This window comes from Palaemon carinicauda, chromosome 18, assembly GCF_036898095.1.
Source record: "Palaemon carinicauda isolate YSFRI2023 chromosome 18, ASM3689809v2, whole genome shotgun sequence".
NCBI classification, from domain to species: domain Eukaryota; kingdom Metazoa; phylum Arthropoda; class Malacostraca; order Decapoda; family Palaemonidae; genus Palaemon; species Palaemon carinicauda.
In genome coordinates, this window is record NC_090742.1 from 53,982,290 (window position 1) to 54,008,380 (window position 26,091).

A 26,091-nucleotide genomic window follows, 5' to 3' on the forward strand; every position below is an offset into this window, starting at 1 on the left:
GTGGTATTGAAGGCCCACCAAGATCAGGAACCACGGGTAATAGGAAAAGCCTTGGCTAAGTGTCCACACAATATGAAAGTATTTGGCAACATTTATAACCAATGGGGAACAAGATTACAATCTATTAACTTCAAATAAATTTGAGAGGATTAATACTCCTTCTTTGGTTTATCTTGAGAAAACCGAAGATCTTGGTAAATTATTTAAGCGAGGAAAACCAAATTCCTCCAAACAAAATGTCTGTATGTTTGTATGTCTAGAAATCTGGAAATGGTTGGGTTGGCAAAGCAACATGACAGAACAAAAAGATAAAGATGTTTTGTTCACCATGTCTAGATACCATATTGTGGAGGGTAGACATCCTATCATCAGATTGGTTAAATCCGGACCATTACACCTTTTCCACCATTCATCCGGTAATAGTCAAGTTTCAGAGTTTCTACGAACTGCAGAATAACGTTGATAGCTCAATTTTGGCGTCAAAGGGCAAGGTTTACAGATCAGGTGCCCCTGTTGTCAAAGTATCTGAGGAAGTTACCGTACAAAGCCAATCCTTTTAGACAACCAGTTTGGAAGGTGATGCATCCTAACCCATATGTGCTACATGTAACTGCATGTGGACTATTCACCATATTCTCAGAAACAAAGGATTTTCCTTGTCCACTAGATTGTGTATCATAGTTCAAAAGACTGTTTACTAATAATCCATCAAAGATAATGAAAAGTTTACTTTAATTGGTGTAAGTCAAGAAATATATCAATGACTAGAATGAGTTTGGATAATATTATCAAGATTTTAACTTAACATTTTAATGGAAAGAAACTTTCCATTTCTGCCATTAAGGGATATAGATCCACACTTAATTCTGTAATTGAGCATCTAAGATTAGTTTTATCCCTTGAAGATATTATAGTGGATATGTTTAGATCCTTTAATGTTTAAAGACCTCTAGTAGTGAGATTTATTTTTTTAATTTAGATGTATTATTACAATATTTAAAAGAGTCACATTTTGAACCTTGTGAAACTCAGTCAAAGGTCTCACAGCTAAGACACTTTTTAAGTTGATATTGGCATCAGCTAAATGCATAAGTGAATTATAAGCACTGTCTTTTAAGGTAGGCTTAAGGGAACATAAGATGGAGCTTATCTCTTTTGCTTACTTTCAGAAATAAGAATGAATTTAAAACCAAAGGTTTACTACAGTTATTTTATATTCCCTCTTGGGAAAGGAGATTAGCATTTCTTCAGTACATATGTATTTCTGTCAGAGCTGTTATATTCAATTTTGACAAGACTACATGTATTTGAGGTAATATTCCTAATTTGTTTAAGAGGATTAGAGTTTTAAATCGTCCTTTGTCCAAAAATGCAATGCTCTTTCTTGTTTGAATTCGGGTTGTGAAGAATCATAAAGAGTTGGATCCAAGATTTGATGGTTATGGTTCATAGTATTAGAAATGCAGCTACATCTCTTGAATTTGGCAGAAAATAATCTTTGGAAAGGGTTTTAGCAGCTCCTCAATGGCATACCAAGTCAATATTCTCTGGACATATCTTAAATGATCCTGGTTTGCTTATCAAGTAGGCTGTTCCTTAGGTGCTATAGTGGCTGCTAGGGATGTGGTCTAATAACGTTTTGGGTTTAATTAATTTTTTTTTATTACTAAGTTTTAGTTACTCAGTATTGGTGTTTATGTGAATAAGTACTTGGGCAATACTGTAATTATGTTTATTACTTGAAAACTATAAATGACCCTTCTCTTCCCATCACTGGTAACTCGCCTCCATCAGAGTGTGGGAGTCAGTCATAATAACATAAAGGGAGGTTTATAGAAACAAAACAAAATTTTGATAATGAAGCATGTTATTTTTATACTCGCCTAATGTTCAAATACATGTCTACCGTCATCCGCACTGGCTAGTAGCATCAAGAGGATAGGGAATAGTCAGGACTTCAAGACTCAAAGACATTGTTATTGCCATTAACCAATAGTCTCATTAATATATTGGAGGCCTAAGTTTATAGGAAGAAAAACTATGAGATTTCTTTTTAGTGTTGAGGTTAAACATCGATATAACCGTGCTTCTCGAGAGAAGCAATGTGAACATCAGGTGAGTAGAGAAATAATAAATTTTATAATTAAAATTAACTTTTTTAAAACATACTTGGGAATGTTTACAAATGTGACTTTGTACTGAGCTTGAAATACTGTCTACTTAATTTCTTATTAGTTGTCATTACAGTAAACTAAATGGTAATGTAAAGTTTAAATCAACTCCATAATAATTTGAAGAGCTTAATATTGCTTTTGTAAGAACTTCCTTAACATAATTTTGTGTGTAAATCTACATATATTGTTTGAATATACGTGCTCTACATTTTTAAAGGATTTTGATTACCTAATTTTTCTTGTTAGTATGAATGTCTTAATAGTAGATGTGATATCATTATTTTTTTATCATAACTTTTGTAATATATTTTGTGCCTGGTAATTATAAACAGAACTTGCATGTTATGTATGTATATTTATGTATATATTTTCCACAGCTGTAACAGTAATGCAAAGGCACCTGGTCCCATGAAGGTGGTGGTGGTTGGTTCTGATACGTATATCAGCTGTGTTTTACGACCATATGTAGACCAATTTTCTTCCAAGCCACCCGACTTCCAAAATCATGTTAGATTTCTTATCATTCCTCTTGGTAAGCATCTTATATTTGCTTCTTTTATTAAACGGATTTTGAGCGAAGCGAAAAATCTATTTTTGGGTGAGATGGCCATGACGTCCTGATGGAAGGTTCCTTCAGTAGCTTCCTGAGGGTATGTATGACTACAGTGGATATTCCCAGAGAATTAAACCAAAGGTTTCACAGAATTCTAACTTCTGGCGCGAATACCCTAAAGGTTTCCCTTTAGGATATCGTATAACAACAGGGGACGTATGCTTGACACGCCACATGGCTATCTGCACCCCACTTAGCGTTTACGCTTCGAGGGGGAAAGGTGGCAAGATAACTGAGGAGCCGTTGCAAAGTTATCCTCCTACGTTACTGTTACGGTACCTCGCAACGTAAACAAACGGCAGCCATAGCTGTCCGCCATCTTGACTGACATCACGTCTGTCCTCTTCATTCCATATTCAGCGTTTCTGCCAGCTTCCACGATACAATATGAAAGGGAGGGGCCTGATAGGCCGAACTAGAACCAGTAAGGCGGGTCCATCAGGACGTCATGGCCATCTCACCCAAAAATAGAATTTTCGCTTCGCTCAAAATCCTTTTTTTGGGCTCAAGCCATGACGTTCTGATGGAGGTGTACCAGAAAATTAGTTTATCGGGGTTTTACCCCATTTCAAAGTGCCCTCTACTTCAAACAATATTCCTTTGGTCTAGTAACCTTAGAAACCGTGACATCTCCGTTATATGTCACTACCTGTGGCATAAACAATGACATGGCTTCCTGCCCCCCTGGCAGGGAGGTCCTGTTTGGACAAGAAGAACATCTCGAAGTACCCTGATGAAGATAGACTCACCTGGATGCGAGGATCGTGCCGGTCTCGTAGACAGATCGGAAGGTTAAATATTTGTGTAGGAACAATATTTCATTTGCTTGGTGAGCATATTTCAGACAGGATAATTATTATATATGATATAATAAAGAATAATTAGGGGCATTGAAACACAGTAAAAGCAATTCATTTTCATATGGAAAGGCGAAATAAGACGCATATGGTAAATAAAATATCTATTTTATTCAAGAAATTGCAATAAAGTAAAATAAGGTAAATAATTTACAATAAAATTGTTGAATAACAGACATAGATCATGAACTAAAAGACGGTGATGTGGAACCTGAAAGGAAAGAATTTGCCTTTATACACATAAGTTCCTGGGGAACGAAAGTCTTTAAGAGTCACAATACACTTCATGTCCAAGAACATGTGGCACACGTGTTAGAATCTATGTCACTTCACCTTGAGGAAGAACAGTCTTTTGTGACACTAAGTGTCACCTGAAATCACTATGTATCGCACTAGGGTCAATACAGGCACCCGTTGAGCTAGAGTCCCGAAATAACTCACTGTTCTACGCAGCACTAAGCAGCTGGTTTCAATACACTACCTGCTGCTACCACAAATCTTTTAACCGTGCACCTGCTTCACATAGTGTTTAAAGAACACTCTTGAGGATTTCCAGTCTGTGAAGGATCGGAGGCTTTCGAAATCCATACCTTGGAAAAAATTTAGAGAAGAGGCGACTTTCCTAGGATCATGACCTGCCGGTGTACTGTCAGGATCCGCTCTGCAAATAAAGTAGGTGATTTTCGCCTTTAGTTGTTTAAGTGACAGGTCACTACCCGATGTTTCTCCTTTAAAAAGCTGTCCTCCGCCAAAGTCTGAAGTTCTTCGAAGATAGACCTTAAGACTTTCCACTGGGCATAGAGAGACATCTTCCTTCAGAGGGCAGATTCTCCAAGGTCCCCATCTCTTGGTGGGGAGTTCATTTTTGGCGAGAAACGTAGGGTCAGGGAAGAGGGTAAGTTCCCCTGTGTCGGTGAACTGTATCTGGCCCTCTTCTCTTGATAGTGCCACTATTTCACTGACTCGGGCTCCCGATGCGAGAGCAAAAAGGAAAATTACTTTTTAAGTCGAGTCTTTCAGAGGGCAAGATTCGTTGTCCAAGCTAGAGGCAAAATGGAGCACCTCATCCAGGGACCAGGTGATGGGTCTCGGTGGAGGTGCAGGACAGAGTCTAGCACATACCTTCGGAAGTTTGTTAAAGATTTCGTTGGACAAATCTATTTGGAAGGAGTACAGTAGTGGTCTTGTCAAGGCCGATTTACAAGTGGAAATCGTGTTGGCCGCCAAGCCTTGTCCATGAATGTGAATAAAGAAGGACATACAAAAATCTATGGAGATTTCCATAGGGTTTTTTGCCTTGACAAAGGACACCCACTTCTTCCAGGATGATTCATATTGCCTTCTGGTAGACTTTGTTTTGTATTCCTCTAAGAAGTCTAAACTTTTCTTTGAGATTCCAAACCTTTTCTCCACGGCTAGGGAGAGAAAATCATGAGATGAAGGTCTTGGACTTTCTTTGATGAATCAAAGACAGTCGACTTCTGCACCTTCTGGGAGAGAACTGGGCCCGGCAGAGGGATCAGCTTGGGTTGTAGCTCCAGGACTAGGGGAAACCAGTTGCTCCGGGGCCACTTAGGAGCCACTAGGGCTGCTGTTCCCTTGAAGGTTCTCAGTTTGGAGAGGACTTTCAGCAGAAGATTGGGTGGAGGGAACAGGTAAATCTTGGACCATTTGTTCCAGTCCAGGGACATGGCGTCCACTGCTTCCGCTTTGGGGTCCTCGTATGGGGCCACATATCGAGGAAGTTGATTGTTGTCACTCGTCGCGAAGAGGTCAATCTGCAGTTCCTGGACTTGACGGGAGATGATCTTGCGTCTAGGGACCATTCCGACTCTATGGGACTTGTCCTCGATAGAGCGTCCGCCGTCACATTGCGGAATCCTTGCAGGTGAACTGCAGACAAGTGCCATTTTTTCTTGTCTGCCAGGTGGAAAATGGGCAAAAGCACTTGGTTGAGGTGGGGCGATCTTGAGCCCTGACGGTTGAGACATCTGACTACCACGGAGCTGTCCAGAGTTAGACGAATGTGGATCGAAGGACGAGGAGATAGTTTCTTCAGAGTGAGAAGAACCGCCATGGCCTCCAAGATGTTGATGTGAAACGTCTTGAACAGGGGAGACCATGTACCTTGAACTTGTCGTTGGTGGGAGTGACCCCCCCATCCCTCTAGTGAGGCATCCGTGTGGATGTTGATCAATGGAGGTGGTGGTTGAAGAGGGACAGATCTTTTCAAGGTCCTTGTTTCCGACCACGGCTTGAGGAGTGAGCGAAGCCTGTTTGGTAGGGGTCTTTTGAGATCTCTTCGAGCGATGGATGCGTTTCGTCTCCAGACTCCTGAAGCATCCTTTAGCTGTGCTCGTAGCACTGGGTCTGTCACTGAGGCGAACTGTAGGGAGCCGAGTACTCGCTCCTGCTGTCGTCTTGAAATCCATTTGGATTTGAGAAGTCTTTTGACAGACCCGGCTATTTCCTTCCTTTTCTTCAGAGGGATGGAAAGGCGGTGTGACTGAAGATTCCAATGGATTCCTAACCATTGAAACTTCTGAGCTGGAGACAGGCGAGACTTCTTGGTGTTGATTTTGAAACCCAGATGTTCCAGGAATTGGGTCACCTTTCTGCAGGCACGCAAACATTCTTCTGATGATGGCGCCCAAACCAGCCAATCGTCTAGGTAAGCCATCACCTGGACGCCTTGGAGGCGTAGCTGGTGGACGATCGTGTCTGCTAGTTTCGTGAAGATTCTTGGAGCCACGTTGAGCCAGAAGGGCATGGCCCTGAAGGCGTAGTTTCTTCTTTGGAGCCTGAATCCTAGGTAGGAGGAAGTTTGGTGATTCATTGGAATGTGCCAATAGGCATCTGCCAGGTCTATTGAGACCGTGTAAGCCTTGTGAGGCAGTAGAGCTCTTATATGTTGAAGAGTCAGCATCTTGAATTTGTTGTTCACAATGAACTTGTTGAGAGGGGACAAGTCGAGAATGACTCTGAGCTTGTCTAAGTCCTTCTTGGGAACACAAAACAGTCTTCCCTGGAACCTGGTGGACTTTCCCCTCTTGATCACCTTTTTGTTCAAGAGTTCTAGGACATATTCTTCTAGGATGGGGGTTGAGGGCTGGAAGAATTGGTGGAAGATTGGAGGTGGTTGTATCCAACTCCACCCTAGTCCCTTCTTGATGATGCTGTGTGCCCAAGGATCGAAGGTCCAACGATCCTGAAAGTGGCGGAGTCTTCCTCCCACCGGAAGCACTTCATTGCTTCTGGTTTCCCGAGGGTTTACCACCTCGGCCGCTTGCTCCCCTTCCTCCTCTGCTTCTGGAAGGACGATGAGAGGAGTCTCTGCCGGAGCCTCTACCTCTGGGACGAAAGGTAGTGGACTGTCTTTCGTAGGCAGGAGTGAAAACTGGTGATTGGGACACCACCGGTTGAGGGACCAGCTGAAAGGTCTGCTGTGGCTGGGCCACTATCTGGGGAGTAGCAGGAGCCGGAAACTGACGTTTGGCGTGACGCTGTTGGGGCCTAGGCTTGGAGGGTTTCCTCATAGGTTGCGGACCTTCATCCTGAGAGGACTTCCTCTTCCGGGACATACCCCACTTGTTGAGAAGGTTCCAGTTCTCAGAGGCAGCCTTGTCCACGATCTTCACCAAAGCTGTTGGGAAGAGATGTTTGCCCCAGATGTTGGAGGAGATCAGTTTCCGGGGTTCATGCTTCACGGCTGCATTGGCGAACACGTACTCTCTACAGGCTCTCCGGGCCTTGATGAAGCTGAACAAATGCTTCATCCCGGTCGCAAGGTGGGTCTTAGCAAGAACCATGTAGAAGTCTGGGACCCGAATGTCCCCGGCCATTGCCTCAAGTTGAACTTGATGGGATAGGGAGGCAGCTAGCCTCTCCTTGGTGTCTTGTTCCCTACGTAGCAGATGGTCGTTAAGCTTAGGGAGATCTTCATTAAACTGACGTCCAGCGACGTCAGGTTCCAGTTTCCCAACCGTGGGGTAAGGCGAGGGAGAGAGGCCTACACTCTTCCAGTGTAGGGCAGGGCTTTCCTTCCTCCACCGCCTTCAAGACCACGTTTAGAGCCTTTTCCAGGAAGGGAAAGACCATGGTAGGAGGAGCAAGAAAGGATGGATGCTTCTTGCTCAACGCTGGCATCTTGGAGTTAGTGAAGCCTCGACTCTTGAGGCAATCAGCCAGCATAGCCTGGGCCTTGGAGTGCTCGAATATGATCACTTCCTTAGGTTCGGTCTCCTCCTTGGAGGCCGGTTCGGACTTAAGCTTGACGTAACAGTCCGGATATGCCTCAAAGCTAGGGTAGAACTCTACCTCTTCAAGGGGAACGGCACCCATTTTGTCATTAATGAAAATGCGCCCCGTCGTTATTGGCATGTGCTCGGCATACCTCCAGGGATTTGACACTGAGCAAGGGGGAAGCTGTTTGACCGAGAGTTTCTTCGGTTGCTTCCAGCCCATGAAATGCCTCTTGAGGTCCTCTTGACCTTTGCGGAACCTCTCGTCCATGAGTGCTACCAGGACCTGGATGGTATCCTGGGTGGTCGGCAGCGGAGGAAGCGAAGCAGCAGATGTAGAGGGAACTGGCTCCTCGACCACAGCAGAAGCCGCAGAGGGTGTTCGGGCGACCTCGCCCTCCGAATCAGGGAACTCCACCTGATCCTCTTCTTCCTCCTGACCCTCAGTCATGAGGGTCCTTTCGGTATTTTCGGACACGTCCGACATCCCTTCCACCTCATCGATGTGACAGCCCTGGAGAGCGGCCGTAACGTCCGGTTCAACCGTAAGTTGAACACGGGATCTCGTCCTTAGGGATCACGGCATCAGCCGATGCCTTAGGAAAGAGAAGGGCCCTCATCTTCTCGTTGGGGAGATAAGGCACTGTGGCATTCCTCTGGAAACCGCACACCCACTTGCGTAGTTTCTCTCGTGCATTGTCCCGGGCCTCCGAGGACAGAGGGTTGTCAAACGCCTCATCCAGGAGGCTTTTGCAGACTGAACAAGTTTTGCAGATCCCAATACTTGAGATTCCCTTTCTTGGTGGCACAGGCGGCGTGGGTCCGGCACGCCAGATGCCCATAAAAGTCAGGGCGACGAACTCCGCAGAAGGAGCTCTCACACTTCACGTACTCCTCCTGTAAAAGAAAGAGACAATGAGTACTTGAGAGTCATTATATCATGACTTACAGTAATCTTAGATTAAAATTTAAGTAGCAACTTATGAAATATAAGATTCATTTTGGTTATGAGCTCAGGATAGGTGAGCTAGAAAAGAAGTAGGAAGGCACATATTTGTGAATCCTGCCCAGCCAATTGCCGCGACCTTACACTGAAATTAATTCCTTAGAACTTGTAGAGTTCTTAAAAGGGGGGAAAAAGCATCCGTTCGGATGAGCCAAGCTTAGGCTTCCTCTGGGGAATTAATCAGAGAGAGGTGCAAAGCTGAAATCATTCAGTTTATATAGAGAAAATGGGGGAAAATTAGAATAAACCCCTTTTTGCAGGTTCAGTCCCAGCAAGAGACTGCACAAGGAAGCACAGAATATGCTGGAAATGTTTCACTGTACAACCGTATACTGTACAATAGTCATTGTTCTATGGTATGAAATTTCAGAGGAGAACTGGCTAGTCTACACAGCTGCATGATAGTAACAGCTGGCACGGGGCCGGCAGCCGGGAGGGGTGATTGTCCACTGTAAGCTGAGGCTAGAAGCGCCGGCAGACTGACGGCAGGCCGGATGCCCGTCTAGCGAGGTGAACCCATCAATGGCCACATCCCAAGTGGCAGAGAGACAGGAAGACACTTGGGAATGGCGGATCGCCGGCAGGACGGTGGGCCCCCGCAGCCGGCAGGCAGCCAGCGATGGTAGACCGTCGCTGACATCATGCAATGAAGCGGGAAGGTTACCCAAAATGCCGACGGCTAGCGCCGGCAAGTGGAGGCCGGATCGCCGGCAAGACGGTGGCCCCCGGCAGCCGGCAAGACGGTGGCCCCCGGCAGCCGGCAAGACGGTGGCCCCCGGCAGCCGGCAGGCAGCCGGCAATGGTAGACCATCACTGACATCATCCAATGAAGCAGGAAGGTTACCCAAGATGCCGGCGGCTAGCGCCGGCACCGAGATAGAAAGAGAGAAAGGTAAGGGGGAAGGAAAGGAAGGGTAATACCCAGTACCCAAACTAACTTTCCTCCGGAAGGAGTGTTCACATGAAAGGGGGGATACGCCTATCATCCGGCGGCAGAGAGCCGACAGACGGCTATGTTGCCTGTGGTAGCCTAAGGGAGGGCCAGAGAACACTCAAGGAGGGAGGTCTTCCGCCGGCAGGCCGACTGCCGGCACTATCCCATAGTTCAACTATGTTAGGGAAGTGTAGCAGAACGGACCATCTATCAGAAGAACACAGCCAATCCCACAACTCGCCGGCAAGCGGAGGAGTTGTAGGACAGCGGACGGGTGTGATGGCAAGCCAACACAAAGGGACAGAGTGGGGGGAGGGGGAAAGGGTCCTGAGAGGGAGTGATAAGGGGGTGGGGACACGCCCTTACACCCGCAAGAGAAGGGAATCTGTTTATAGGCTAGCCTATCTGGGGGGGGGGAGATAACGCTCCCCAACCTAGGACAGGCCAGCTCAGCTTAGGTACACCACTAGTGTCCTGTCCTAAACTATACTGAAACAGAATCCCAAAGACTGCCTAACCTAGGCTAGGAGAACCATTCTCCCAGACTAGATAAGACAGGGGTAGGACAAGTCGCTAGGCTACAGGGAGGAAGGGTCGTGACCCAACCAAGTGCAGACTAGGGGGAAAGGCAGAGCCCTTCCACCTTCATCCTCCAGCCTGTACCAGAAGGAGAAAACGTTCTCCTAAGGTGGGCTGGGGTGAATGACAAGTACTCTGGGGTTCTGTCCTAACTCGAGCCATGAACAATGGCGATGAGAAGGGAAGAACAATCCTAGCCTAACCTACCCGAATGCCATTCGAGGTAAGAGGGCTAGGATGTAGCCTAGGCTACCGCAGAGGGAGGAGATTACCTTAAATAAGGTAACTAGGGAGATAAGGAAGCATACAAGGGCCCCAGCAATAGGTTAGGGGTAAAAGAGTCGATGGTAAGACCACCCACGACCCCTTGTATGGTCCCTAGAAGGCAAAAAAACACATGTGCAATCACTGAATCTTGTATGTATAATTGCCTAAATCTTCATTTCGTAAATTAACACTAGGAACACTTATTATATCATGCAGGAAGTAAACATGAACACTTAGGCATCGAGCCTAGGGGATAGGCTAGTAGGCTAGCGTAGGGTTCGGCTAACTAAGTTCGCCGAAGAATACTATCGGCATAATATGACTAATTCCTAGCAATGAAGACTAAATAACTAATGATATTAAATTAGTTATGAGACCGGGAACGCTGTTCTGGCTTACTAAATAAAGCATGCGAGGCGAACAGCAGCGTCGCAACATGACGCATCCGGTCAAGGCACAGCTTCGCCACAAAACACAAGATTTTAAGGATAAAAAATCGTTACTCGACGGCTAGAGCTTATTTATACGATACAAGAATATGGTACTCAACTTTCCAGAAGAAGGTGAGGCCGAAGATTGCGACATGGCGTTGAAAAAAGCAAGAACTGGGAAAAACCAAACGATGCAGTGACGCTACTAGAATTGGAATGGAGAGGTCAGTCAAGATGGCGGACAGCTATGTCTGCCGTTTGTTTACGTCGCGAGGTACCGTAACAGGAACGTAGGAGGATAACTTTGTAACGGCTCCTCAGTTATCTTGCCACCTTTCCCCCTCGAAGTGTAAACGCTATGTGGGGTGCAGATAGCCATGTGGCGTGTCAAGCATACGTCCCCTGTTGTTATACGATATCCTAAAGGGAAACCTTTAGGGTACTCGCGCCAGAAGTTAGAATTCTGTGAAACCTTTGGTTTAATTCTCTGGGAATATCGACTGTAGTCATATATACCCTCAGGAAGCTACTGAAGGAACCTTCCATCAGGATGTCATGGCTTCCGAGCCCAAAAAAAGTCATTTGTCATAAAGTTATCCTTTAAGATTTTTGGGTTAGGGCACCAGAATGATTTGTTCCCAAGAATATGGTATTTGACCCATTTATAGGTTAGGATAGGCTAGGCTACTACAGTAATATGTTGTGGTTTTGGTGATATTCTGGTGGTAAGTGAAACTCATGTGGTTTTGGTGATATTTTGGTGGTAAGTGAAACTCAAAACACCTCAGATTACTTTTGATGTTTTTATTAGGCTACAATTACTAATTTACTGATATCAATAACAAATATATAAAGTAACAATACACCTCAGTTATCTCGCCTTCATAAATATGTAAACAAACATAGAGTAGAGTTATCTTATCTGATGGTTCTTTAATCTTTATGTCTTACTTTTTCATGAGCTTGCAAATTTCTTTTATTTCTTGTTTTGTTATTGTTTATAGTATTATATGTACAGTTCAGTATGGAAATAAAGTTTCTTTACCTCTAAAATATAGTAAGATTGAGAAATGCACTACCAGAAATGAATGATACACAGTGTGAAAAATGTGGTTATAGAATAGGCAAATAAAAGTGTTCTGCACAGAACATACAATTATTGTAGGCATTAGTTTATGGAAATTGTCATTCAAGGTCTCTGAACCTTCAGTGTAAGGATTTGAGTAAAGCTTCATATGTCATACTTTTTAAGTAACAACATTGCTATAAAATATATTTGATAAGATCAAAATTATAGGTTTATTTATGTAGATTCTCATTTTGGGTATCTACTGTACATCGCTTGCTTGCTGGTTTCTTTGATTGCCTTACCTTGTGCTAGGCACGGGCTCTTGCGTTAGCAGCCCGTAAAACTGTACATGAAATCGGTCTTTTAAATTAAATTTAATTTGGTTTTCTTTTTAATTACCGTATTTCCCATGTCATAAGACGCACCTTTTTTCCTGAAAAAAATGCCACCCAAAATCACCCGGCGTCTTAACACTTAAGAAAAAATTGTATAGGGAAGTTTGACAATCCTCAAACACCCAACCAATGACATACAAGCCCTCACTCACCAGACATAAAATATAAACCTACAATTATCATTCATATGTAATGAATAAATTTATTTTCATATTGCACTTCGTTTAATGTAGTACAATAGCAAGTTATTTGTTTTGGTAATCGGCTGATGACTTGCTAACCCCATTCTACAAGCAAACATGCCAGCCAGTGTCTAGTGGTCTCCTAGTAGACGACGCTATGACATATTAGTTGTTTATGCAGTATTTATCTATTTTCTCATATTTTGTAATAAAGGAATATTTTGATTATGAATTTATTGCCTGAGTTCCAAAATAATACAGCAGACAGCTGCTGATTACAACCTTGAAAAAAACATCTCGCTGTTAGTTGAGTGCATGTTACCAAGTTAGCAGAAAACTAGACCTAGAGTCACATACAGTAGCAAAAGTATTCCACCTAGAGGAATTTCATGAGACTTCTTTGATCAATAATTAAGTTTGTGTGAAAATGTGTAGGCTATCTGAGGAATTTGGAAAATATTGCTGGAATTTTACTTCTTTACCAATATTGGATTAACAACATTTGGCAACACTACTTTCATGTAAACAGCACTTGGAACACTAAATGAGTAGTTGTGGTGGTAACTATGAATTGTTCAGTGGTTTCTTATATGAATATGTAATTAAATTGGGATAACCGGTGTGCAACTAATTAATATTAACTTGAACATTTCATAATACACCCAAAGTATGAGAATTTACTGTCCATCCATCCATATACCAAAGGCACTTCCCCCAATTTTGGGGGGTAGCTGACATCAACAAGAACAAAACAAAAAAGGGGACCTCTACTCTCTATGTTCCTCCAGCCTAACCAGGGACTCAGCCGAGTTCATCTGGTACTGCTAGGGTGCCACAGCCCAACCTCCCACATTTCCACCACAGATGAAGCTTCATACTGCTGAGTCCCCTACTGCTGCTACCTCCGCGGTCATCTAAGGCACCGGAGGAAGCAGCAGGGCCTACCGGAACTGCGTCACAATCGCTTGCCATTCATTCCTATTTCTAGCACGCTCTCTTGCCTCTCTCACATCTATCCTCCTATCACCCAGAGCTTTCTTCACACCATCCATCCACCCAAACCTTGGCCTTCCTCTTGTACTTCTCCCATCAACTCTTGCATTCATCACCTTCTTTAGCAGACAGCCATTCTCCATTCTCTCAACATGGCCAAACCACCTCAACACATTCATATCCACTCTAGCCGCTAACTCATTTCTTACACCCGTTCTCACCCTCACCACCTCGTTCCTGACCCTATCTACTCGAGATACACCAGCCATACTCCTCAGACACTTCATCTCAAACACATTCAATTTCTGTCTCTCCATCACTTTCATTCCCCACAACTCCGATCCATACATCACAGTTGGTACAATCACTTTCTCATATAGAACTCTCTTTACATTCATGCCCAACCCTCTATTTTTTACTACTCCCTTAACTGCCCCCAACACTTCATTTACTGTGCAAGATAAAAATCTCACCAAAGTCTCCGACTAGGAATTGCTGCTAAGAATTGTAAAACCCTCAATTTTTTTTTCCCCAAAAATGATTTGCTAATTTAAGGGCAAGTCTTACCACTTGTAGCGTCTTATGACAAGGGAAATACGGTAAGTTATTTTTTTTTGTATTTATGAATGGTATGCAGTTATGAGTAGATACGGCTTTTAAAAACCATTATTTTTAAACCTATCTTTATATTTTTTTAGGATTTAAATATTTATGATGATTCTGAATACCTCACCAGTCCCAGTGCCTGTCACTCACATTAATTTTGAAGTTCACACACACACATACACAGATTTTCATTCTGTTTTAGTCTGGTGCCTAGGCAGAGAGAGAGAGAGATATATTGATTTTCATTCTGTTTCGGTCTGATGCCTAGGCAGAAAGTCAAGAGACCATGTGCAAAAATAAAATTTATTATTAGTTTTCAAAGTTATATTTCATATTTTGTACAGTCCAGTATTTGGAAACTACTATAGAAATAAAGCATATGAAGATTTTCTTAGTTTACAGCAATATTATTTATGTGGCATGATATATGAAAATTAACAAACTTTTCATATATCACAAGATTAAAAGTAATTAAGTATTGCTGTAATATTTTTTGACTTTTTAGTAAGTTTGATATTGAAGTAATAGGGTGTGAAGGAAAAACATATATGGAGAGGTGCTGTGTGGTTCCAAAGGGCTTGCCATCATCATCATCATCATCATCATCCTCATCCTCTACAACCCTAGTTGGAAAAGCAGAATGCTGTAAGCCCAGGGGCCCCAACAGGGAAAATAGCCCAGTGAGGAAAGGAAACAAGGAAAAATAAAATATCCTAAGAACAGCAACAACATGTAAATAAATACTTCCTATATAAACTAAAAATTCTACCAAAACAAGAGGAAGAGAAATTAAATCGAATAGTGTGCCTGAGTGTACCCTCAAGCAAGAGAACTCCTGGGTTATATCAGAAAAGGTTTATTTTATGGTTGAATTGTATTCCTTTTCAGTTGAAGCATAAACTCTTTGAGCCAAAGCTGTAAGCTGGTTATAGTTATTCCAAGTCAAATCTGATCTGTTACCCTTCCAAAGATGATAGGTATCCTGCTTCTCTAAATAAGCACGTCTACAATCATCGTTGAACCATGGTTTGTCCTTCACCTAATATAGTAGGGTAAGGCAATTTTGGACAGAGGCAATTTTGGACAAGTAATGCAAAAATTGGACACCTGCAATATCTCTAAAACTATTTATAATTTTCAAAAACTATAATGCTGTTGGAAATTTCCCAACCTTCTACTTTATAAATATTAGTATGTTTGGTTTGAAAAAGTATTAAATACCACTAAAAAAAATAGTTGAATATGGGAGTCCAATAATTGCCTCACCTTCATTTTAGGGCTTCTCAAAAATAATACTAAAAATAATTATTTCTAAAAAAAAAATTAGTAGATGATACCTAATGAAGGTTTAAAATAAAAAAAATGATAAAAAAAATTTGGAATATCTAGTGTCCAATTTTGCCTCACCTCGAAAAATGGCGAGGCAATTTTGGACACAAATGAAGAAACAACTAATAATGTTAAGTTATTAAGTAATAGATTTTGTAATTTTCTTATCTTTCATATTATTCTTGTATGTATTTATATATTTTCTTAATAATTTTAACCAAAAATATAGGTAAATGATAGTTATTTGAAAATATTTTTAACCATTTACTTCAAGGGAAAAAATAATGCTTTACAAAAAATGGAAAAAGAAAAGGGTTTTCTTTTCATAGAAAATATTAATCAAACCTATTACTAATGAAAAAATATGTACAATACAAAACCTGAAATGAAAGTGAATAATTCAATATATATTATAGCCATATACGTAACAAATTAAATGCCTGAATATAAGACTTATCTATTTACTTCAACTGAGTGCTCAAAAAACTACATCTGTTCTTTTATAGATGGCACTAGCCATTTTCGTTAAAGCCTGGGTTCCATAAATAAAGGACCCTTAATTACGTCTGTGATTTGAAAAAGGTATGTATCCGTTTGGTGCTATGGATACTCATCTACTCCTGAGGCCTAGCAGATGATCTTAGTGGAATTAGTATGGACCGGCAGGGGTCACTTGGCTTAGTTAGGCACTGCGCATCACAAGGAACTGGCTGTAATTTGATGACTCTAACCAATGAATCCTCATGGATTTAGTCATTCTTTGAAAAGTGAAAATGAAAGAATGGCCCCCAGTCCCGGGCGTTACGAGTGCTAAAAATCTCCCGGTTAATAAATACTAAAGAAAAATTGAAAATAAGTAATTGGAATGTTAGAAAAATGAATCAGATTTGGAAGTTACAGCAAGTAGAGAATGGATTTATGAAATATAGTTTGGATTTCTTAGCCCTAAGTGAAACACGTAAAGGGATTGGTAAAGAACTCACACCAAGGCAATACATATATCTATCTACTCAGGAAGAACAGATGGAGTTGGAAGAGAAGGCGTAGGAATGACGACATCAAGAGCCGAAAAGTCATTAATGGAATGGAGAGCTGTATATAGCAGATGGTCACTTGCAAAGTTTAAATCAAAGCAATGCAATATAAGTATTATAGTTAACTATGCACCAACAAATGATTCCCCTGAAGACAGGAAAGATGAATACTATAAAGAATTGCAGAGTGCAACAGATGAAATCCTAGAGAGAGATATGAAAATTGTGATTGGTGACTTCAATGCTGAATTTGTAAGGAATAATCGATAGAATGTGATGGGTTTTGAGGGTCTTGGTGAAGTTGCAAATGAAAATGGGGCACATTTTATAAGTTTTTGTTCAACAAACAATCTTGTTATTGGAGATATTCTTTTTCTAGCATAAAGACATCCACAAGTAAACATGGACTTCATCATGTGGCAGTTACAAAAATCAAATAGATCACATAGCCATTGATAAAAAGAGAAGGAGGACTCTGAGAAGTGTAAGAAGCTATAGAGGTGCAAATATTGGTTGTTACCACTAGCTCCTCTTGCGACACTGAAATTAAAACTGAAAGCGCCCAACAGAAATGCAGATAACATATCTAGGTTTGATATAATTAAGCTTCTAGAGGATGAGCACAGAAATCTTTGCAATTGAATGTAAGAATCGATTTGCAGTCTTAGAGACTTTAAGAGACAAATGGCAAACAATTAACGAATGATAATTGGGAGACTATAAAAAGGAGATAAAGATAGAAGTTGATTATTAAAAGTTTTTGAGGAAGTAATGAAAATTGCAAGGTAGTGGATGCTAATCATTCCAGTATTGATAGTGAGGTCAAATGAAAAGCCAGAAATGACTGGAGAGAATATTTAGACAGGAAAGCAGATTAGTCTGATAAAGCTATGGATTCAGGGAGTGACTATGGTAAAAGAATTGTACATAGAATTATTATAGAAATCTCTACGGGAGCAAAAAAGAAGAAGCATATACCCATCAAAAAGAGAGATGGGGCTGTTATAACAACAGAAGATGAAGAAAGGCAATGTTGGATGGAACACTTTAGTGGGATCATGAATAGGAGATATAAAGGGGATAATTTGATTGATATTTCTGAAGCTGAGGAAGACCTTGATGTGCCCATCAATGAATTCAGTGTGTTTGAAGTCGAAGCTATCTTATAAAAAAACTCGAAGAGATGGGAAGTCTCTGGTTACGATGGAATAACTGCTAAGATAATATTGGCCGAAAATGAAGTGACTCCCAGATTACTTACAAGATTATTTTGTAAAATGTGGCGTGAAGAGGCAAAGCCTGATGAATGGGAGCTAGGAGTGTTGGTGAAAATGGCAAAAATAAGGAGATCTGACTGATTGCAATAATTACAAAGGCATCACACTTACATCAGTTGTCATGAAAATACTATGTTGTTTATCCTCCTCATGCATTTTGTAATGCATAGAACAGTTGGGGATGTTGGAGAAGGATTGGACTGTATTGGTAACAGGAAATAAGCTGACCTAGAGTATGCTGATGACGCTGTCCTTATTAGCAGAACACCACAGGTCAAGATAAATAGAAGAAAGACAGAGATGAGGAGAATGGAACATGCAATGGAAGATGAAATATCATTGGAAGGAAAAAGGTTTAATGAGGTGGAACTATTTAGATATTCAGGAACTATGATATCTAATACAGGGATTAAGATTTTGAGTTCAATGAAAGATTGAAAAAAGCAAATCAGACAATGGCTAGGTTAAGTAAAATCTGGAAATCAAATCAAAAAAGCAAATCAGACAATGGCTAGGTTAAGTAAAATCTGGAAATCAAATCGCCTGAAATTACATATAAAAGTCTGGCTATATATCGGTTTAGTGAGATCGGTGTTACTGTTTGGATATGAGTCATGCTATAACAATGAAACAATATCCAACAGATTTTATAGATTTGAGAACAAAGCCATAAGAAGAATATTGGGAGTTAAATGGCAGTATTAGAAATGAAACTAAAAGAGATCACTCAAGTGCCATATGTGGATGAGATCATGGTGAGGGGTAGATGGAGATGGTTTAGGCATGCTCTTTGCTCTCTCCAAGAGATTAGTTCACCAAACTTTCAACCAGGCTCCACAAGGCACTAGAAGAGTTGGAAGACCCAGGTCTACATGGCTGAGGACTATGAAGCGCGAAGTAGATGTTGAATGGAGAAGTATTGCTTTAAAAGCTCAAGATAGAGACGAATGGCGAAATCTAACCGAGGCCTTTTGCGTCAATAGGTGTAGGAGCAGATGATAATGATATGTGGTTTCAAGCTATTGAACTCAGGTTGAGTCACTTTGCCTCCTTCCTTTAAAAACAGTTTTGTTGCTCTACCAATGCAAAATAACGGACACTCCTTATCTTTATAAATTACCACATACCATTTTCCTACAACTGAGGCTTCTTTATATGGAGGTGAAACGCTCTTCCAAAATGAATTAAATTCCTTTGGATTCACTATCAGGACTATCCAAGTAGTTTGAATTATCACTATTAATTACCTTGGTCAATTTAGATTTTTTTATATTCACTTTAGCGTTTGCACACATTTTTCTTAAAAAATTGAGAAATATTAGATTGCTTGTATTTCCATTATATGTTTTGTTTTTATCTCTCTTAATGCTTTCTTTGGGGGTTTTCCTTTATTTTTCTTCATTTCATCTCTTTTTCTTAAATCTTCGATTGCATCCCCTTTTGTTACTATTTGAGCAAAGGCCTTTCTTATTCCTGTTTTGTTTTTATCATTCTTGGTTGCTTTTTCTGTAAGGTTATCTTTTTTAGGTAAAAGCGTCTCTTTGATGGCTTGGTCATAATATGAGGTAAAATAATAATAATAAACTAGATATGTACAACTTAGGACGAATATTGTCTATGGGATCAGCTTTGTCCCTCGTTGATATCTCTCACTATCATGCTGTTTACTCTAATGTTGCAGCATTGAACACCATATCAAAAGGGCAACATGACAGCTGCGTCTTTTCTATTGCAGTTATCAACATGGAAATTAGCAGAAAAGGGAATATATATTTCCCCTAATCCTTGAAATTTTCTTTTCAATATGTGAATTATTCTAGGAACAATGTATATACAAGAAAGTTTTTTTTTTAATTATTTGTAGCATTTGGGGGGACAACCCTCTCGAGGATGTCACCATGATTTGGTCGATCTTTTTGAAGGTTCCACCCCTGAGTGTCAACCCCTTTGAGTGTATCCCTAGTATTAAATAACTTTTTGAAAATCATATCATAGCCCTCGAGCTAGAAAGACAAACTTTTTTGTAGATGTAACTCTCAGGGTGTCACCCCCTTTTAGGGTGGGTGTCACCCTGAACAGACCCCCCCCCCCCTAGACTGCACTCCTAATGTCTTATTTTGTATGCTCATGATTACATATACACATAAAAATGTATTCGTGCGCTTGAATACAAAGTTTAATTTTTGGCCTCAGGCCATGTCGTCCTGATGGAAGGTTCCTTTAGTAGCTTCCTAAGGGTATATATGACTATAGTGGATATTCCCAGAGAATTAAACTAAAGGTTTTCAGAATTCTAACTTCTGGCGCGAGTACCCTTAAGGTTGTCACTTAGGATATCGCATAATAACGGGACGTATTTTTGACACGCCACATAGTTATCTGCACCCCATATAGCGTTTACACTTCGAGGGGGGAATCAGTGGCAAGATATAGGAGGAGCCATTACAAAGTTCTCCTCCTCCATTTCTGTTATGGGCACTCGGATGACGTCATATGCGTCGGCCATCTTGCTGACGTCATCCCCGCCAGCCAACTCCATTCCTTTCGTAGTAGCATCTTTGACCAGGTGGTGTTTCCCAGTTTTGTCGCTATTCACTGCAGCCATGTCACAATCTTCAGCCTCTTCTGTCTCTGGAAAGTTGAGTATTCACTTCTTATACTGTATAAATTAGCTCTGGATGTAAAGTAACGTTTTTCTCTCAAAATAAACTATGTTTTGTGGCGGAGCTACAGTATTGCCTAACCGGAGGCGTCGCCGACGCTGTCATTCGCATCGCATGCTTTATTTAGTTAGCCAGAACGACTGTCCCGGTTTCTTTACTAATTATCAGTATTAGTTATTTAGTCTTCATTGCTAGGAATTAGTTATATTATGCAGTTAGTATTCTTTAGTTTCCGCGAATATACAGTGAACCCTCGTTTATCGCGGTAGATAGGTTCCAGACCTGGCCGCGATAGGTGAAAATCCGCGAAGTAGTGACATCATATTTACCTATTTATTTAACATGTATATTCGGACTTTTAAAACCTTCCCTTGTACGTAGTACTGTTAACAAACTACCCTTTAATGTACAGAACACTTAATGCATGTACTACAGTACCCTAAACTAAAACAGGCACAAATATTAAAGGCGATTTTATATCATGCGTTTCCTAAACACGCTAAAAAGCACGATAAAAAATGGCAACCAATGTTTTGTTTACGTTCATCTCTGATCATAATGAAGAAACAAACTCATTTAGTGTACACATATATGTATAGGTTAGTTTTTGCATCGATTACTGTATATTGATTATACAGTATGTTAATTTTGTTATTACCAATGTTTTACTTAATTTTTCTTAGGACTTCCAAATGAAATGTTTTTCTTTATGACGCCGCCTGAAACGACGGCGTCATTAAGTACTGTACGCTCAGTAAACAACCACGCTCAGAACAAACAAGGCATTTAACGCGCATGATGAAAGTGATAAATAATGATACAGTACAGTATTTACAGTAAAAGCATTTACAAAATATGTTACCTTACAAATATAATTTACCGTATCTATATAAAATCATACAGTACTGTATAGTACATATTGTACGTAGCAAAGCAGGAAAACAATTTACGAGAGAGAGAGAGAGAGAGAGAGAGAGAGAGAGAGAGAGAGAGAGAGAGAGAGAGAGAGAGATTGTTTTACGTACGTACTGTAAATGTAAATTTTAAACAAAAAAAAATCAATTTACGAGAGAGAGAGAGAGAGAGAGAGAGAGAGAGAGAGAGAGAGAGAGAGAGAGAGAGAGAGAGAGAGAGAGAGAGAGAGAGAGATTGTTTTACGTACGTAAATGTAAATTTTAAACAAAAAAAATATGATAGGTTACAACATGTAGACTTTTAAAACCTTCCCTTTAACTTAATGCATACAGTACTAAACTATAAAACAGGCACAAATATTAAAATGTTAGAATATTAAAGTAAAAAATAAAGATTGTTACTGTACTCACCATGAAAGAAGTTCAAGAAAAACTTGAATGATGATGGCGATGAATTTGCTGCACAGTAGAAATGATGATGATGAAGCTGATGATGTCTTCTACTGTGCAGCCAATGATAGTATTTTACGTCTCTTCAGACGGAGGTGTCTTTTCCTGGGACACCTCTTCAACTTCTTCAATTTCTTCCGAAGGCGTACTAGCAGGAGGAACTGGCTCTTTTTTGCGAGGCTGGAAGAACATTGTGATCGGAAGTTGTTGCCGCTGCTTCTTTTTTCGATCTAAGAGCATCCTGTAGGGAGTCATGATGTCATCGACCTTGTTGGAGAATTGCATAGACCGAACCATATCCTCGTCCCACTCTTGCAACATTTCTTTCACCTCCTTTATATGGTTGCAGACCTTGGCAAGCCGTTCTAGTGTTAAGCCCGTTTCTTCGACATTTTCTTTTGTCTCTTCCTGGGTTTCACTCTCTTCTTCGCTTGCCAATTTCGTCAGGTCTTCGAGGTCTGCGTCAGTTAGCGGCTGGGAATGGCAGTCCAACAACTCGTCAACGTCTTCAGTCGTCATGTCGCCAAACCCGTCACCTCCAATTATGGCAGCCAACTGCACAGATTTGCGTATTGCAGAGTGTTGGATTTCCGACGGAGTAAATCCCTCGTCATCGTAAACAATCTCGGGCCACAACTTCTTCCAGCTCGCATTCACAGTTGCAGGTTTCATCTCTTGAAGTGCCTTCTGGATATTCTTCAGGCACGTGGCTATGGTGTACTGCCGCCAGTACGCCTTCAAGTTAGAATCTTCATCCTCATCATCTTGGGCAGCATCCACACACGCAACGAGGTCCGCCAAGGTATTCTTCGTGTAGAGGGCCTTGAACGCCCTGATAACCCCCTGGTCCATCGGTTGAATTAATGACGTGGTGTTGGGTGGCAGGAACTCAACCTGAACGCCCTCATGCGACAGATCAGTTGCGTGTCCACCAGCGTTATCCATAAGGAGAAGGATCTTGAATGGCAAGCCCTTCTCTACGAGATATTCATTGACTTGCGGGACGAAACACTGGTGGAACCAGTTGGAGGTCAGCATCTTTGTAATCCATGCTTTTGGATTATGCATCCAGTACACGGGAAGGAGATTCTTATTCTTATTTTTCAAAGCGCGAGGATTTTTCGACTTATAAATAAGCCCCGGCTTTAGCAAAAATCCAGCAGCATTGTCACACATCACGAGGGTCACGCGATCCATGAATGCTTTAAAGCCAGAGGGTTTGGCTTCCTCTTTGAACAGGAAAATTCGCGACGGCATTCTCTTCCAAAACAAGCCGGTCTCATCCATATTAAAGACTTGTTCCGGCTTGTATCCACCTTCGGCGATAATATTCTTGAACGTCTGGTTCACGTAAGTTTCAGCAGTGGCAGTGTCAGCGGAAGCAGCCTCGCCATGCAGGGAAACGCTTTTCAGGGCGAAGCGTTTCTGAAACTTCGCGAACCATCCTTTGCTGGCGGAAAAACGTTTCTGAGGCTGGGAATCAGTGGATGTCCCTGGTTGAGGTTCATCTGCATCATCATCTTCTTCAGCATGGTTGCTGTCGTCGTCTTGAGGTTCCTTTGCAGCAAAATTCTCATACAAGCTCAAAGCCTTTGTTCGGATGGTGTTCGTATCCAACGCTATGTTCTTCTTCCAGCAGTCGGCAATCCACACAGCTAAAGCACCTTCCATGCGTACGATCGTTTTATTACGCGTTGTAACGACTCGCTTCGCTGATCTGCTAAAGGTGATTGCAGCCGTCTTTCTAATGTTCGCCTCGTCCTTCTTGATATAGCGAACAGTGGATTCGTTGATTCCAAAATGGCGCGCTGCGGCCGCGTAGCTTCTACCGTCTTTCAACATATCGAGAAGCGTCACCTTCTCAGCAATCGTCATCATCCTTCGGTGGCGTTTAGGCTCACTACCAGCCTTAGTAGATGCAGAACGCTTGGGAGGCATTGTACAGTAGGATTTACACAGAAAGTTTAACAAAAAGTTCAACTTAAAACAGTCGCACACAGCACAGATTAAACTTCACAAACTTAAGAACGTCTACTCAGCGATACGGCGTAAGAGAAAGTGGACGACGCGGGCCCGCGAGAACCTAGATGCTGCGGGTTGGAGATGCGGGCAAAACACCAATCACAGGCTAGATAACAAAACTTGAGTTCTGATTCGTCATCAATCAGCGCTTGAACCAATCACAACCCGTCTTATATGATGCGTAGGTTACCAACTCAAAGTACAAGATACCCCGCGTATACTGTACGTACAGTATTAATAATAATAATGATAAATAATGATAATAATACAGTAATAATAATAATAATAATAATAATGATAATAATAACAACAATAATAATTTTATTAACAACAACAACAATAATAATAATAATAACAATAATAATAATAGCTTTACGTATGCTATTTTATTCTTTTGTAGGATGTGTGTCTCTCTCTCTCTCTCTATCTCTCTCTCTCTCTCTCTCTCTCTCTCTCGTACGCTTATTTGAAATGTGATTTTTGCAACAGAGAATATTATTGGATGCAGTACTACGTACGTATACATACAAAAGATTCATGGAAAAGAAGCACATCCATTACATTTTTAGTACAGTAGTAGCCATCAGCAGCCTTACACCATTCTAATATGGTATGACTGCATCTGATTTGCGTTTCATGTTCGATTTAATTTTACTACGTACTGTATACAGTACTGAATTATCGTATGATAATAATACAGTAATAATAATAATAATAATGATACAGTGAACCCTCGCTACTTCGCGGTTCGACCATCGCGGATTCACCACTTCGCGGATTTTTTCCATAACCCATATATATACAGTAATATACAGTATATATATATATATATATATGTATGCATGTATTTATGTATATATGTAGGTATGTATATGTGTATACATATAAATATATATATATATATACACACACACACACACACATATATATATATATATATATATATACATATATATATATATATATATATATATATATATATATATATATATATATATATATATATATATCTATATATCTAAAGTAGGAAGATGTGATGTAGTTCTAAGGGAAAAGTATGGGAAATATGTCTGGGTAATAAGCAAAGCTCTACCTCCAGTTTGTTTCTACATTATGATCAGAGATAAATGTAAACAAAACATTGGTTGCCATTTTTTATCGTGCTTTTTAGCATGTTTAGGAAATGCATGATATAAAATCACCTTTAATATTTGTGCCTGTTTTAGTTTAGGGTACTGTAGTACATGCATTAAGTGTTCTGTACATTAAAGGGTAGTTTGTTAACAGTACTACGTACAAGGGAAGGTTTTAAAAGTCTGAATATACATGTTGAATAAATAGGTAAATATGGTGTCACTACTTCGCGGATTTTCACCTATCGCGGCCGCGACTGGAACCTATCTACCGCGATAAACGAGGGTTCACTGTAATACAGTAATAATAACAATAATAATTTTATTAACAACAACAACAATAATAATAATAATAACAATAATAATAATAGCTTTACGTATGCTATTTTATTCTTTTGTAGGATGTGTGTCTCTCTCTCTCTCTCTCTATCTCTCTCTCTCTCTTGTACGCTTATTCGAAATGTGATTTTTGCAACAAAGAATATTATTGGATGCAGTACTACGTACGTATACATACAAAAGATTCATGGAAAAGAAGCACATCCATTACATTTGTAGTACAGTAGTAGCCATCAGCAGCCTTACACCATTCTAATATGGTATGACTGCATCTGATTTGCGTTTCATGTTCGATTTAATTTTACTACGTACTGTATACAGTACGGAATTATCGTATGATCACATTCTCTTTCCGTGTTTTATTTCTTTCTGTGCTGAATTATATATCATATGTAATGCAATGAACAATCAGTAAGAGCAGATATTACTAATTACAGTATTAATGGAATTATAGGTAACGAAATATCGTATTTGGGGGTCTTCAGATTTCTCGGTATTTTCGAAATTTCCGGAAAATCTCGCGATATGTATATATATATGGGTTATGGAAATAACCCGCGAAGTGGTGAATCCGCGATGGTCG

The 26,091-nt window shown here is 40.7% G+C and overlaps 1 protein-coding gene across 14 annotated transcripts in view; it reads left to right on the forward strand.

Moving 5' to 3' along the window:
- Positions 1–26,091, forward strand: part of KrT95D (phosphofurin acidic cluster sorting protein KrT95D) — a 396,291-nt gene that overhangs the window by 267,499 nt on the left and 102,701 nt on the right. For all 14 annotated transcript variants that reach the window (XM_068392357.1, XM_068392366.1, XM_068392358.1 and 11 more), the window contains one exon: positions 2,552–2,706. In XM_068392357.1, the coding sequence (XP_068248458.1) occupies positions 2,552–2,706 (155 nt within the window). The remainder of the gene's footprint in view (positions 1–2,551; positions 2,707–26,091) is intronic.